The sequence below is a fragment of the Polypterus senegalus genome, chromosome 7 (genome assembly GCF_016835505.1).
Source record: "Polypterus senegalus isolate Bchr_013 chromosome 7, ASM1683550v1, whole genome shotgun sequence".
Classification (NCBI taxonomy): Eukaryota; Metazoa; Chordata; class Cladistia; order Polypteriformes; family Polypteridae; genus Polypterus; species Polypterus senegalus.
The window spans coordinates 32,791,475-32,807,829 of NC_053160.1; the positions used below are offsets into that span (position 1 = coordinate 32,791,475).

At 36.2% G+C, this 16,355-nt stretch overlaps 1 protein-coding gene across 6 annotated transcripts in view; it reads right to left on the bottom strand.

Moving 5' to 3' along the window:
* arhgef28a (Rho guanine nucleotide exchange factor (GEF) 28a) overlaps positions 1–16,355 on the bottom strand; it is a 255,985-nt gene that overhangs the window by 85,680 nt on the left and 153,950 nt on the right. For all 6 annotated transcript variants that reach the window (XM_039758444.1, XM_039758443.1, XM_039758447.1 and 3 more), the window contains 3 exons: positions 15,178–15,428; positions 11,580–11,705; positions 9,619–9,736 (listed from right to left, as the gene is read on the bottom strand). In XM_039758444.1, coding sequence (XP_039614378.1) covers positions 9,619–9,736; positions 11,580–11,705; positions 15,178–15,428 — 495 coding nt within the window. The remainder of the gene's footprint in view (positions 1–9,618; positions 9,737–11,579; positions 11,706–15,177; positions 15,429–16,355) is intronic.

Genomic DNA, 16,355 nt, shown 5'->3' on the forward strand with positions numbered 1-16,355 from the left:
GTCAATGAAAGAAAAACTCAAAATGGTCACAGAAATAACTTTAATCTGACAAAAGTAATAATAAATAAAAATTCTATGAAATTTAACCAATGAAAGTCAGACATTGATTTTCAACCATGCTTCAACAGAATTATTTAAAAAAATAAACTCATGAAACAGGCCTAGACAAAAATGATGGTACCCCTAGAAAAGACTGAAAATAATGTGACCAAAGGGACATGTTAATCCAGGGTGTAATCAGTCAGTGGACCTATATATAGGGCTCCAGGTTGTCACTGTGTTGTTTGGTGACATGGTGTGTACCACACTCAACATGGACCAGAGGAAGCGAAGGAAAGAGTTGTCTCAGGAGATTAGAAAGAAAATTATAGACAAGCATGTCAAAGGTAAAGGCTATAAGACCATCTAGAAGCAGCTTGATGTTCCTGTGACTACAGTTGCACATATTATTCAGAAATTTAAGATCCATGGGACTGTAGCCAACCTCCCTGGACGTGGCTGCAGGAGGAAAACTGATGACAAATCAAAGAAACGGATAATACGAATGGTAACAAAAGAGCCCAGAAAAACTTCTAAAGAGATCCAAGGTGAACTTCAAGCTCAAGAAACATCAGTGTCAGATCGCACCATCCGTCGTTGTTTGAGCCAAAGTAGACTTCATGGGAGACGACCAAGGAGGACACCATTGTTGAAAACAAATCATAAAAAAGCCAGACTGGAATTTGCCAAACTACATGTGGACAAGCCACAAAGATTCTGGGAGAATGTCCTATGGACAGATGAGACAAAAATTGAACTTTTTGCCAAGGCACATCAGCTCTATGTTCACAGACGGAAAAATGAAGCATATCAAGAAAAGAACACTGTCCCTTCTGTGAAACATGGAGGAGGCTCTGTTATGTTCTGGGGCTGCTTTGCTGCATCTGGCACAGGGTGTCTTGAATCTGTGCAGGGTACAATGAAATCTCAAGACTATCAAGGGATTCTAGAGAGAAATGTGCTGGCCAGTGTCAGAAAGCTTGGTCTCAGTCGCAGGTCATGGGTCTTGCAACAGGACAATGACCCAAAACACACAGCTAAAAACACCCAAGAATGGCTAAGAGGAAAACATTGGACTATTCTAAAGTGGCCTTCTATGAGCCCTGACCTCAATCTTATTGAGCATCTCTGGAAAGAGCTGAAACATGCCGTCTGGAAAAGGCACCCTTCAAACCTGAGACAACTGGAGCAGTTTGCTCATGAGGAGTAGGCCAAAATACCTGCTGAGAAGTGCAGAAGTCTCATTGACAGTTACAGGAATCGTTTGATTGCAGTGATTGCCTCAAAAGGTTGTACAACAAAATATTAAGTTAGGGGTACCATCATTTTGTCCAGGCCTGTTTCATGAGTTTATTTTTTTAAATAATTCTGTTGAAGCATGGTTGAAAATCAATGTCTGACTTTCATTGGTTAAATTTCATAGAATTTTTATTTATTATTACTTTTGTCAGATTAAAGTTATTTCTGTGACCATTTTTAGTTTTTCTTTCATTGACTGAAGGGTACCAACAATTTTGTCCACGTGTGTATATATATATATGTGTGTGTATGTATATATATGTATTTGTGTGTATATATATGTCTGTATGTATGTGTGTATATGTAGATATGTATATATATATATATGTGGATGTATGTGCATATATGTATGTATATATATATATATATATGTATGTATATATGTGTGACAAAACAATTACATTGACAATCATGTTACGTTATTTTCAAAATGTTTCCTTTGCTTTTTCATTACTTCTTTAACACACTACTTCTCCGCTGCGAAGCGCAGGTATTTTGCTAGTTATTCATAAAGCTTCAATTGGTGATCTGTCTTTCTGCATATATTTTCATACGTCTCAAACCAAGGGGAAAAATGAATCGGGAAGCGCTGATATATATGTATGTGTGTGTATATATATGTATGTATATATATATTGAAATAGTTTTACTGTGAAATAATGCAAAGAGTATGTGACACGTGTTTCACCCCCTCTCGGGAATCGAACCTCGGCCTTAGAGGCAAAGCTTCTTCCATTGCGCCACGGTATGTGGTTTGTCTATTTGAGAGTATGTAGATCGGGGTATATATATATATATATATATATATATATATATATATATATATATATATATATAAGCAGAATACCCGTTAGCATGCGGAGAAGTAGTGTGTTAAAGAAGGTAAGAAAAAGAAAAGGAAAAATTTTAAAAATAACGTAACATGGTTGTTAATGTAATTGTTTTGTCATTGATATGAGTGTTGTTCTCATATCTATTTATATATATATATATATATATATATATATATATATATATATATACTAGCAGAATACCAAGGCTTGCAGCGAGAAGTAGTGTGTTAAAGAAGGTACGAAAAAGAAAAGGAAAAATTTGAAAAACAACGTAACTTGATTGTTAATGTAATTGTTTTGTCATTGATATGAGTGTTGTTCTCATATCTATCTATCTATACATATATATATACTAGCAAAATACCCGCGCTTCGCAGCGGAGAAGTAGTGTGTTAAAGAAGCAATGAAAAGAAAAGGAAACATTTTGAAAATAACGTAACCTGATTGTCAATGTAATTGTTTTGTCACTGTTGTGAGTGATGAGTGTTGTTATATATATATATATATATATATATATATATATATATCTATATATATATATATATATATATACACACACACACATAAACATATATATATATATACATATCTATACATATACACATATATACATACATATATATCTACATATATACACACACATATATACACACATATACATACATATACATACACATATATAAACATATATATACATATACATACATATCTACATATATACACACACAGCTATTTTGTATCAGTGCAATACGCTGTTTGTTAAAACGGTTGACTCCCGCTCTTACGTGCAATAAAAAATCAAATCATTCAGTTGTCTTTGCTCATATGTCATTTTAGAGCTGGACGCCTGGCATCTTTTTTTGGCCACAAGTTCGTTTCTGTTTGGTGTGAGGTTCTGTGTTGTGGAGATTCTCAGGATGGATTGCAGGTGCTCATCAGTGAGGCGACTCCTGTGTGCTGTTTTGTTATTCTTTATCACTGTGAAGAGCTTCTCACACAGATATGTGCTACCAAACATGCACAAGGTTCGAGACGCATGTAGACGGACTTTTTTTGTTCTTCAAAGTCACCAAAGCGCCATGCAAACTCAGTGCGCAATAACTCTAGTAAGCGGTAAGTGTTCGGCAAGGCAGCTGAAGCGCTGCATTATGGGATCTGTAGTTTATTGTGTTACCAGCGCTTCATATACCGGGCTTTAATAACAATAATACAGTATATAAAATGATCTCGGGCGGATATAATTACACGCCGGTCCGGATGTGGCCCGCGGCCCTTGAGTTTGACACATATGGACTAAATAGAACTTGAAAAGATATATTTTTTCAAATGTGATCGCGCAATTCAGATAGAGTTGACGCCAAGACTACAGCCTGCATGCCTCAATGAGTCATCCTCTCCTCGCTCTTACTTTTTTACCGTTCATCTAATGAATACACTGAGTATGGCTTTACCAAAACAATCATTGATGGCGAATAAAGTATCCATTATTCGAGTATGTAGAGCGGGATATATATATACATATATATATACCCGCGTATCGCATGCGAGAAGTAGTGTGTTAAAAAGGTAGAAAAGAAAAGGGAACATTTTAAAAATAACGTAACATGACTGTCAATATACAGTATTTGTTTTGTGAGTGTTACTGAGTGTTGCTGTCATCAAGGATTTGATTATCATTATTTCTTTCAATCAGGTTCGTATTTGTAGGATGTGTTGTGTTCAAGTTACATTCCGTGTTTGTCAATCGTTGTAAAGATGACAGGTTTCATTCATCAATTCGTTTCTTACTGCATCAATAAACAGCTCGTCTTCTTCTTTATCTGAGACCTGACACACTGCATGCACGGGTTTTTTACACTGTCTTCCTTTAGCGGGACATTGACTTTTTCCACCGTGTGCTTTGTTTCCACAGTAGCTGGATTTATGAATATGCTTATCAGACGCTTCATATTTTTGCTGCCTTTTCAATTGTGTAATTCGGTTTTGTTCAGCGCTTTTGGAACTGTTGCTTTTATCTGTGCACTCGTCAGTTCACGTGAGCCACTCGGTGTACATGCATCGAAGGTTCCCAGCTGTGCTGGTGCCATCTCGTGCTATGTCCATAGCTTTATTTAATGTTACCTTAGTCCTGGCACTTAAAACTTTCTCTCGCAGTTTCGCTGAGTTTGTGTCAAACACCACCCTGACCATCTCATCTTCCTCTCCATAAGCACAGTCCTTCACCCGTGAATATTTACCCGTGGCAGTTTGCTATTGGATTGCCGCTGACGGACGGCCTTATATGGGCAGGCACTAAATTACAAACGCCAGCGGCAGCCTGTCTATGAACTTAATTTAAAGTGTAGGTTTACATCGTGCTTTGTTTCCAAAGTAGCAGAACTCATGAATATGGTTGTATATGTCACTTTCGCTTTCGCTTCTTATTGTTTCGCTGCCTTCTCAATTATATAATGCATGTTTTCTTCAGCGCTTTTTTGAGGTCTTCCTGATTTTCTATGTGCTGCGTGATTACGTGGGAGGCGTGATGATGTCACACGAAACACCGCCCCACGGCGTTGAAGCTCATCTCCATTACAGTAAATGGAGAAAACTGCTTCAAGTTATGACCATTACGCGTAGAATTTCGATATAAAACCTGCCCAACTTTTGTAAGGAAGCTGTAAGGAATGAACCTGCCAAATTTCAGCCTTCCACCCACACGGGAAGTTGGAGAATTTGTGATGAGTCAGTGAGTGAGTCAGTGAGTGAGTGAGGGCTTTGCCTTTTATTAGTATAGATATGTTGTTCTCATATCTATCTATATATATATATATATATCTATATATATATATAGATATATATATATCTATATATATATATATATGTTGTTTTCATATCTATCTATATATATATATCTCTATCTATCTATCTATCTATATATATATATATATGACAGCGGAGAAGTAGTGTGTTAAAGAAAGAAAGAGAAAGAAAAGGAAACATTTTGAAAATAACGTAACATGATTGTCAATGTAATTGTTTTGTCACTGTTATGAGTGTCGCTGTGATATATATATATATATATAGCAAAATACCAGCTTCATGCGATGTCATGTGTTAAAGAAGTTATGAAAAGAAAAGGAAACATTTTAAAAATAATGTAACATGATTGTCAAAGTAATTGTTTTGTGTATTTGGCGGCAGCGTCACAAAGTTTTTTTCGTCTAGCTGCATCAGAAAATGTACCACAACGTCTGACATGCCTCCTTTTTAGTGTTTTCTCACAGCTTGGATTGCTGCTGTCATATATATATACACACACACACACAAACACACACACACACACATACATACATATATATACACATACATATCTTCATATCTACATATCTATATACATATCTACATATACACATATATATATATATACATACCTATCTACATCATATATACACATACATACATACATACACACACACAAATTATATATATGTGTGTATGTATGTATGTATGTGTGTTGTGTGTGTATATATATATATATATATATATATATATATATATATAATGTAGATAGTGTGTGTTTATTTATATATATATATATATATATATACATACATACATATATATACACATACATATACTTGTGTGTATGTTTGTATGTGTCTATATGTGTGTGTATAGCTTTGGTCACTGAGTGCAAGGGAAAAATAATAAAATATAGTCTATAAGTTATTAAACAGTAAAACATTAACGTTTTAAGAAGTACAGGTACATTGAGCACTACTGGAGTGGTTTCAGGTAAACTACATTTTAAAGACTGTGTAACACAACAGGTAAGTAACTAACAGCAGCTAAAATGTATATGGATCATCTCTCGGTAGTAGATCCCTTTTGAAAGGCGCTACACGACGGCTGTGGTATAGAAATTACATTTTCTATGTGAACGTTCAAATTTGTGCCTGTGGTAATGTGCCTTACCGGCATTTAAAGAAAATTAGTTTTGTGTCCTCTGCAGTGTTAAGAGAGAAAGGCTTTGGTTTGGGATAAAAGGAAAAAGGTGTAAAGAAAGGAAAGTTGCCTTTTTCTTTTATATAGTAGAGAGATGTGTTCGCTGGCGTTATGATCGCCTTGTGTAGACTGGTGAGGCGTCCCGCCATTAATCGGCTGTGATGGCACTGTCAGTCCTCCACTCGTGTGCGTGTTTTCATAATCCGAGGTGAGGACCTCATAATCGTATACGTGCAAAAGAAAGTGTGAATCGCCTTAATATTATTTTTCCGTGGTGTAGAAAAGGGGTCCCGTGCACTTGTCTGGGCTATAGCGCAGGGGGAGGATGAAAAAAATTAAAAGTGATCACTTTGACTTAAGGCAGAAGCGCAGTCAGCGTCTCAAAGGCCGGCACAGCTATGCAGCGCGCTGGCTGCTCGACTTTTGCTGGGCAGGAGACCCCAGTTTTTGCAGACACGTTCATGATATCAAAAGTCTCAGCGCTCTTTGGAGGTCATTCATATATTATATATATAGCAAAATCCCGCGCTCTAGCGGAGAAGTAGTGTGTTAAAGAAGTAATGAAAAGAAAAGGAAACATTTTAATAATAACGTAACATGATTGACATTGTCATGAGTGTTGCTGTCATATATATGCCTGCCTAAATAAGTCACCCTCGCTTTGCTCTTACTTTATTTACCGTTCATTTAATCATGGCTATTGGCGGAAAAATTATAAAATGGAAGGAGGATGGCTTTACCAAAACAATTATTGATGGCGAATCGATTATTCATAAAGCTTGAATTGGTGATGTTTTTCTGTGTTAACCTCATATTTTTCAGCTTCTTCTCAAACTAAGGTGGTGCGAGGGTAAAATGAATCGGGATCGCTGATCAATGTAATCGTGTACAGTACCAGGAAATCATGCATTGACAAAAGCTCCCTTTGCTTGTAATGCAAAGTGTGATTAAATGCATTATTTTTAACGCGTTATGGAGCACATGCATCAAGCTTCTCAGCTGTGCTTGTGCTAAGAAAAGGAAAGATTTTAAAAATAACGTAACACGATTGTCAATGTGACCTTTTGTAAGTAGTGCCTGGAGGATTCAGTGTGGAGAAACTCTATAGAGACAGCGTGTGTATTAACTTGTGGATTTTTCTGTGAGTATTTGGTGGCAGTCTGACAAAGTTGCTTCGAAGACGGCATTAGCAGAGCTCAGCTCAGACCGAAATTAGATGAATGGGAGGGAGATGATGACGTGACTCCCCACCCGCCTTAACTGTCAATCCCCACAAACACAGTCTCGAATTTGCATAAGCACACCCCTTCACCTACAATTTTAACTTAGTTACAAAGTGATCAAAACTCTCGTTTATATCCTCGTCCTCTCATTAAACTTGTATCCCGCATTACCTGTGGGCATGTGAAACGCCAGCGTAGCCTGTCTATGAACTTAATTTAAAGTTTAGGTTTACACCTTGCTTTCTTTCGAGGTAGCAGCACTCATGAATATGGTAGTATATGTCACTTTCGCTCGCTTCTTATTGTTTCGCTGGCTTCTCAATTATATAATGCGTGTTTTCTTAAGCGCTTTTTGCAGGTCTTCCTGGTTTTCTACGCACTGCGTTGACAATCAGTTCACGTGATTACGTGGGAGGCGTGATGATGTCACACGAAACTCCGCCCCGTCTTCCAGCTCAACTCCATTACAGTTAATGGAGAAAAATACCTTCCAGTTATGACCATTAGGCGTAGAATTTCGAAATGAAACCTGCCCAACTTTTGTAAGTAAGCTGTAAGGAATGAGCCTGCCAAATTTCAGCCTTCTACCTACACGGAAGTTGGAGAATTAGTGATGAGTGAGTGAGTGAGGGCTTTGCCTTTTATTAGTATATATATATATATATATATATATATATATATATATATATATATATATATATATATATATATATATATATACCCGCGCTTCGCAGCTGAGAAGTAGTGTGTTAAAGAAGTTATGAAAAAGAAAAGGGAACATTTTAAAAATAACGTAACATGATTGTCAATATACAGTAATTGTTTTGTGAGTGTTATGAGTGTTGCTGTCATCAAGGATTTGATTATCATTATTTCTTTCAATCAGGTTCGTATTTGTAGGATGTGTTCTGTTCAAGTTACATTCCGTGATTGTCAATCGTTTTAAAGATAACAGGTTTCATTCATCGATTCGTTTCTTACTGCATCAATAAACTGCTCGTCTTCCTCTTCATCTGAGACGTGACACACTGCAAGCATGGGTTTTTTTTACACTGTCTTCCTTTAGCGGGACATTGACTTTTTTTCCACCATGTGCTTTGTTTCCACAGTAGCTGTACTTATGAATATGCTTGTATGTGTCACACGCTTCATATTTTTTTGCTGCCTTCTCAATTGTGTAATTAAACGCCTGGACAAACTTGTTAAGAAGGCAGGCTCCATTGTAGGATTAAAGTTGGACAGTTTAACATCTGTGGCAGAGCGACGGGCACTAAGCAAACTCCTGTCAATCATGAAGAATCCACTGAATCCACTTAACAGTGTCATCTCCAGACAGAGGAGTAGCTTCAGTGACAGACTTTTGTCACTGTCCTGTTCCACTGACAGACTAAAGAGATCGTTCCTCCCCCACACTATGCGACTCTTCAATTCCACCCGGGGAGTAAATGCGAACATTAATTTATTTTAATTCTTTTCATTTTTATTACTATTTAATTTAATATTGTTTCTTTGTATCAGTATACTGCTGCTGGATTATGTGAATTTCCCCTTGGGATTAATAAAGTATCTATCTATCTATCTATCTATCTATCTAATTCGGTTTTTGTTCAGCACTCTTCCGAACTGTTGCTTTTTGTCTGTGCACTGCGTCAGCTCACGTGAGCCGCTCGGTGTACATGCATCGAAGGTTCCCAGCTGTGCTGGTCCCATCTCGTGCGATGTACACGGCTGTATTTAATGTTAGCTAACTCAAAAGTTTCTCTCGCAGTTTCGCTGAGTTTGTGCCAAACACCACCCTGACCATCTCATCTTCGTCTGCATAAGCACAGTCCTTAACCCAGATTGCCGCTGACGGACGGCCTTATATGGACAGGCACTAAATTACGTGGGAAGTGTAACTCCGCCTCCCACGGCCATCGAGCAGAAGTCTATTATAGTATATGGATGAAAAAATAGGTTCCAGTTATGATCATTACACGTAGAATTTCGAAATGAAACCTGCCAAATTTTTGTAAGTAAGCTGTAAGGAATGAGCCTGCCAAATTTCAGCCTTCTACCTACACGGGAAGTTGGAGAATTAATGATGAGTAAGTGAGTCAGTCAGTGAGTGAGTGAGTGAGTCAGTGAGGGCTTTGCCTTTTGTTAGTATAGATTAATTAGTGCTGAACATAAACTACTTTTCCAGTCTCATATCCTTTATATATTCTAACTGGCAACCTTTTAAGAGGTGTGCTTACCTTTGGAATATTTCAAAATCCTCTCCAACAGTACTGGGTATTTTGTGAGTCGTTGAGTCACCAATAAGATACATTCAGGAATTTCTCTCCGTCGGACAAGGAAATTGTTGCTTTGTTGCTATATTAAATAATAAGCAAATGCATTTTACGTGATTAGGTAACTTTGGGAGAGCCTAATAATACTTCACAGCTGTTATAAAAGCACAACCAAAAATCAAAGTAATATTAAAGAGTACTGCATAGTACAGCATACTATGATAGATTTGTTCTATTGTTGTGCCTAAAGCAAATGGGCACCTATAATTTTAAACAATAGTACATTGGTAGTGGTGTATTGTACTCTTAATTCTTGGTAAAATTCTAGACAAAGCTGAATAAAATGATAGAATAAAACTTAATAAACTATTTTATATTGGCTAAACACATTTTTAAACACAACATTAACAAAGTTATCTTGGAATGCTTTGAAATGACATATGGAGTGATATTCCACGATATTAAAATATGAATTCGTCCTTTCATCTACTAAATACTGTAATAGAAAATGTAAAATATAAAACCTGGTGCCTGGCTAACTAACAGGCATTGTTATCAAAGAAGAAATTTACAGCAGGCAAAGTTTAAATATAAGTAATATTTACTTATTTGCTTTATAGTAGCATGAGCTATAACAGCAAACAATCAGATAACAATGGTAAACAGAAAAATAAAGTGGCAAGAGCCATGTAGATAGACAACAGGCCTAAGAAATCTGGAGAGTTGTGTAACTGAAAGCATAGAAAGCATTAACAAATTCTGTTCATTGGCAAGTGACTGTTCAGAGAAACCAACTCTGACACCATTTAGGAATATGTACAAAAGTTGATGAATTTTAATGTAATAGAAAAAACATCAAACAAATATATTCTGTCAAAGTAAATAAAAAGGCTAGCAACCATAAAAAGAGTAAGCAAAAAGTACACTCAACTCATACCATGTGGGCCTCCTGAACTGTAACAAAATAACTGCTTCTACCAATTTAAAGAAGACCAAGCGATACCACACAAGTGATTCCAAGTGAAAGGATTTCACTTAATTTATGATACAAACTTAATTTTACCATAATTTCTGATTGCCAGTGCTCTCAGATTATTTTGTTTATTATTTTATATAACTTGACATTACCTAACATTCTCTAATCATTATCTAATTCAAAACTGAATCATTCCACCTGAATGTTATCAATTGCAAAGTATGTTCTCGTTTGCCCGTTTAAAAGAGTTTATCCCTTCTAAACATTTTGTAAACGTCTAATATGCAACTATGTTATCAGACAATAAAAATGGCTAACAATAATAATAACCAATAATGTCAATTAAAAAAATTATCTTTAATATCATTGGCAAGCAGTGTGGAATAGTGGTTAAGGCTTTGGACTTCAAACCCCGAGGTGGTGGGTTCAAATCTCTGTACTGACACTGTGTGAGACCATGAGCAAATCACTTCACCTGCCTGTGCTGCAATTGGAAAAACAAAAGAAATGTAACTAATTGTATCTCAAATGGAGTATGTTGCCTTGGCATCAGCCTAATAATAATGGTCACTCTTATTTTTGGGTTTGAATACCATCTTTTATCATCTAATCATTCATTACACAGAGAAAAAGGATAAAAAGAACAGGAAGTAATACAATGTAATACAAATAATGGTGTTAATGCTAAATATACATCTGCACGTTCCTCAGATTTATTTTAGTTTGTCTACTGACACTGTCACACATAGTATGGAAATGAATGACATACTGTAGATTCAGTTGCTGTGGACAGACAAAAAAAGTAAATATTTTACTAGTCAGTTGTCTGGAATCTTAAATTAAATTTGTCATAAATACAATTGTCTTGTACTGCATATGCAGTAAGTATACTCACATTTTTTATGTAAAAAAATAATTTAATTTCTACATAAAGTGTACACCTACTTACTTTGATAAAACTGTTGAATTTCTTGTTTTGCTGCTGAAGCTCTTTGAAAAAGTTTACAGCATCGATATGATGACTGCAAAATTCTCCATAAACTTGTTTCATTCTGACAGCACTTTCTTCTGAAAACTAAAGCAGATTATTTGTACATGCTCAATTTTCATTATATTACTTTCAGGGTTTAAAAAATTACATAAAAAGGAAAAAAATTATATGTTCTAAAAAGAATGTATCTGCATTTATAAAAAGATGTAGATCATCCTTTATACTGCATATTGTTAGTATGTTGGCTTATAAAGAGAACATCCACATACTGCAAGTGTTTTTACATTAATATTGATAATGTAGTAATGTTACAGATTAACTGGTACATTTAACAAAAAACATAATATTTTGAGACTAACCGTAGCTTTGACTTACTGTAAAAATATAGTAATATTATATTTTGATAACGTATCAGCATATTGAATGAATACACTTAGTACAGTGTAGTACAGTGTAATGCTTTCATAAAAAATAACCCCTATATACTGTATACAATGTACAGCACAGGATCAAAAGTCTAGCAAGTGATGCTAAATCTAGGAAGAGAACACCCAAGGATTCATTGTGTTTCCCTTTATTACACCTCTCCAAAGTGTATTTCTTCATGTCATACAATATTTTCACTATAACTTTTTTAAAGTTACATGACCTTCATTGTCCATTCATTTTGAACATATTAAGAAAACTCTTACACACCTAATAAAGGACATACAGCTGAAATGTGTCTTTAACTGTTTTTCCTTTTCTTTAGAACTTTTTATCCTTTTAAGAAAACTGTTTTGATCAAACTAAGTAAAATACATTTGTCAACTGGGTAAGCATTGCTAATAGTGAAGTGTATATGTATAGGAATTATACATTATACATATGTAATTATACATATATACATTAGGGGCTCTGCCCCCTGCTCGCTTCGCTCGCTAACCCCCAGGTTTGGTTAACCGGATATTCAATTTAAAGAGATTGTTATTTTCATGGGAATTTTTACATATGCATTATTTTCACTTTTACTTTAAAATTTTAATGAAAACAATATTTGGAATTAACTATTCTTTTAAGATCACACTGAATTTTGATTGGATATACATTGTGACAATACAACGTATAACTGCCCGTGAGTGAACATTGTTTCTTTCTCTCTAATAAATAAACAAACTTTTTCGAATGTTTGTCCCTGTGATTTGTTAATTCTCATAGCAAAAGCTTTTCTCACGGGAATCTGTAAACGCATTAATATGAATGGTATATCAAGATCTCCTTTGGTGTCTAAAGTTATTTCGCGGAATATGTACTACATTACCATTCTTGTCGCCTGTTAAAATTTTACATGTTAGAATTGTTTGACCAATTTTTAATACAACTAATCTTGTTCCATTGCATAGTTCATCACTCATACATACAGTGCATCCGGAAAGTTTTCACAGAGCATCACTTTTTTGTTACCAAATTTTGTTATGTTACAGCCTTATTCCAAAATGGAAAACACCCCATAATGACAACATCAAAAAAGTTTACTTGAGAATTTTGCAAATTTATTTTAAAAAAAAAATTGAGAAAGCACATGTACATAAGTTATCACAGCCTTTGCCATGAAGCTCAAAATTGAAAAGATCATTTCTGCAGCTTAATTGGAGTCCACCTGTGGTAAATTCAGTTGATTGAACATTATTTGGAAAGGCACACACCTGTCTATGTCAGGTCCCACAGTTGACAGTTCATGTCAGAGCACAAACCAAGCATGAAGTCAAAGGAATTGTCTGTAGACCTCCGAGACAGGACTGTCTCGAGGTACAAATCTGGGGAAGTTTACAGAAAAAATTCTGCTTTGAAGGTCCCAATGAGCACAGTAGCCTTCATCATCCGTAAGTGGAAGAAGTTTGAAACCACCAGGACTCTTCCTAGAGCTGACCGGCCATCTAAACTGAGCGATCAGGGAAGAAGGTCCTTAGTCAGGGATGTGACCAAGAACCTGATGGTCACTCTGTCAGAGATCCAGAGGTCCTCTGTGGAGAGCGGAGAACCTTCCAGAAGGACAACCATCTCTGCAGCAATCCACCAATCAGGCCTGTATGGTAGAGTGGCCAGACGGAAGCCACTCCTTAGTAAAAGGCACATGGCAGCCCGCCTGGAGTTTGCCAAAGGCACCTGAAGGACTCTCAGACCATGAGAAACAAAATTCTCTGGTCTGATGAGACAAAGATTGAACTCTTTGGTATGAATGCCAGGTGTCACGTTTGGAGGAAACCAGGCACCGCTCATCACCAGGCCAATACCACCCCTACAGTGAAGCATGGTGGTGGCAACATCATGCTGTGGGGATGTTTTTCAGTGGTTAGGAACTGGGAGACTAGTCAGGATAAAGAGAAAGATGACTGCAGCAATGTACAGAGACATCCTGGATGAGTGCTCTTGACCTCAGACTGGGGCGACAGTTCATCTTTCAGCAGGACAACGACCCTAAGCACGCAGCCAAGATATCAAAGGAGTGGCTTCAAGACAACTCTGTGAATATCCTTGAGTGGCCCAGCCAGAGCCCAGACTTGAATCCGATTGAACATCTCTGGAGAGATCTTAAAATGGCTGTGCACCGACGCTTCCCATCCAACCTGATGGAGCTTGAAAGGTGCTGCAAAGAGGAATGGGCAAAACTGGCCAAGGATAGGTGTGCCAAGCTTGTGGCATCATATTCAAAAGACTTGAGGCTGTAATTGCTGCCAAAGGTGCATCGACAAAGTATTGAGCAAAGGCTGTGAATACTTATGTACATGTGATTTCTCAGTTTTTTTATTTTTAATAAATTTGCAAAAACCTCAAGTAAACTTTTTTCACGTTGTCATTATGGGGTGTTGTGTGTAGAATTCTGAGGAAAAAATGAATTTAATCAATTTTGGAATAAGGCTGTAACATAACAAAATGTGGAAAAAGTGATGAGCTGTGAATACTTTCTGGATTCACTGTAAATAACACAATAACATTATGATACATCCTTCTTTTAACAGTAATTCAGCCGGTGGAAGACTGGACGGTGTTAACGCTTGTAGAAACTCTATGGGATACTGTCAATTGATGTTTTCATCTTCTGCACAATCACCAATATCTGCTTCGGCATAGTCTATTGATATACATTTAATCAAGTTGACGTGTCGACAATCGACAATTTTCGTGTTAATTTGTTTGACTTCATCGTTTCTTGCTGCCATATTTAGAGTATTTTTGTAAGTGTGTGTGTTCATAAGTAAGCCCTTTAATGGAGTGGTGTCTGTCCAGGTTAAGTGCCGGAATGCATCTGATGTCCGTGGCCTTGTTTGAAAACAGTTGTAAGTAGGGTGTGACTTGAAAGAATCTCATGGCAAAAGTCTCCATCTTGAGGGTCTTTGTTCCTAAAAGTCACTTCAAAAAGTCACATCTCGTTGTATATATATATATATATATATATATATATATATATATATATATATATATATATATATATATATATATATATATATATGCCGTGAGGAATTCAGTACAAAGTCCAAGTTAATTAGTTTAACAACTTGCAATAAAATGAATATACCTGTTGCAAAAGAATATCACCAATTCTATCAATTACAAAATTTCTGTCACTATCCTCTGTCATAGACTCCTGTCGTCTCTCTGTCATCAAGGAGAAGAAACTCTTGTGAATTTCAAACAGTTCATCCAGGCAAGGGAAGATACGATCCACAATGCAGTGATCTAACTGCACTTCCTCCTTCATTCCTTTTCTAAAGATTTCAGACATGATCATCAGGGTCTGGATGTGGTGCATTTCTGTCTGCATCAGTTCTAAAAAGCAGAAATAATTGATTGTTAAAGCAGTGGTCAGTTTACTAGTATATCAACTGGATGTCTTAGAACCTAGAACATCATCAAATATCCCAATTTTCAATATTCAATAATATACTGTTTACAGGACAACATGATTGTGAATTTCAGCATATTAAAATGACTTTCAAAATGTAGTTTTTTTAGGAAAAATATAAAAATTCAAATAACAGATTAAAAAAATTGGTATGGAATGGTCCATCCAGTAGTTCCATGTTAGTTTCAGTTTAGTGACACTGCAGGAAATCAATCACAGGCAGATTTTACAATACAATACAACCAATTGTACTGTACAATAATATAGAGTCAAATACTTTAAATTATATAATATTCATTACGTACACAAATAAATGTACACTAAAATGAATAGGAAACTTAAAAGTCACATTATTTTCAAACCCACTTAATCCAGACCTGGGTTGCAGAGAGCTGGACTTTTTCCCAGCCAGCATAGGGCACAAGCCAGGAACAAACCCTGGACAGAACTCCAGTCCACTGCAAGACAAACAAACACACACACACACACAGACATCAAACCTACACTTGAGCTAATTTAGCATCACCAATTCACTTAATCTACATGTCTTTGGACTATGGGAGGAAACTGGAGCACCCGGAGGAAACCCACACAGACACTGGGAAAATATGTAAACTCCAAAGGAGACAAATTCTGGTCTTCTTACTACAAAACAGCACTGCTACAACTGCATCACAGTGCCACCCAATTGAACCAAATGAACAACTAAACACATTGGGTCCAATAATGTAAACAAGCAGCAAAAACAAACAGATTGGTACAAGTGTAGATTAATGCCTCTGTGCATGTTGACCTTTGTTCATTTCTTTCTTGTCATTATCCACCAAGTGTTCTAATACAGCAAACATGCT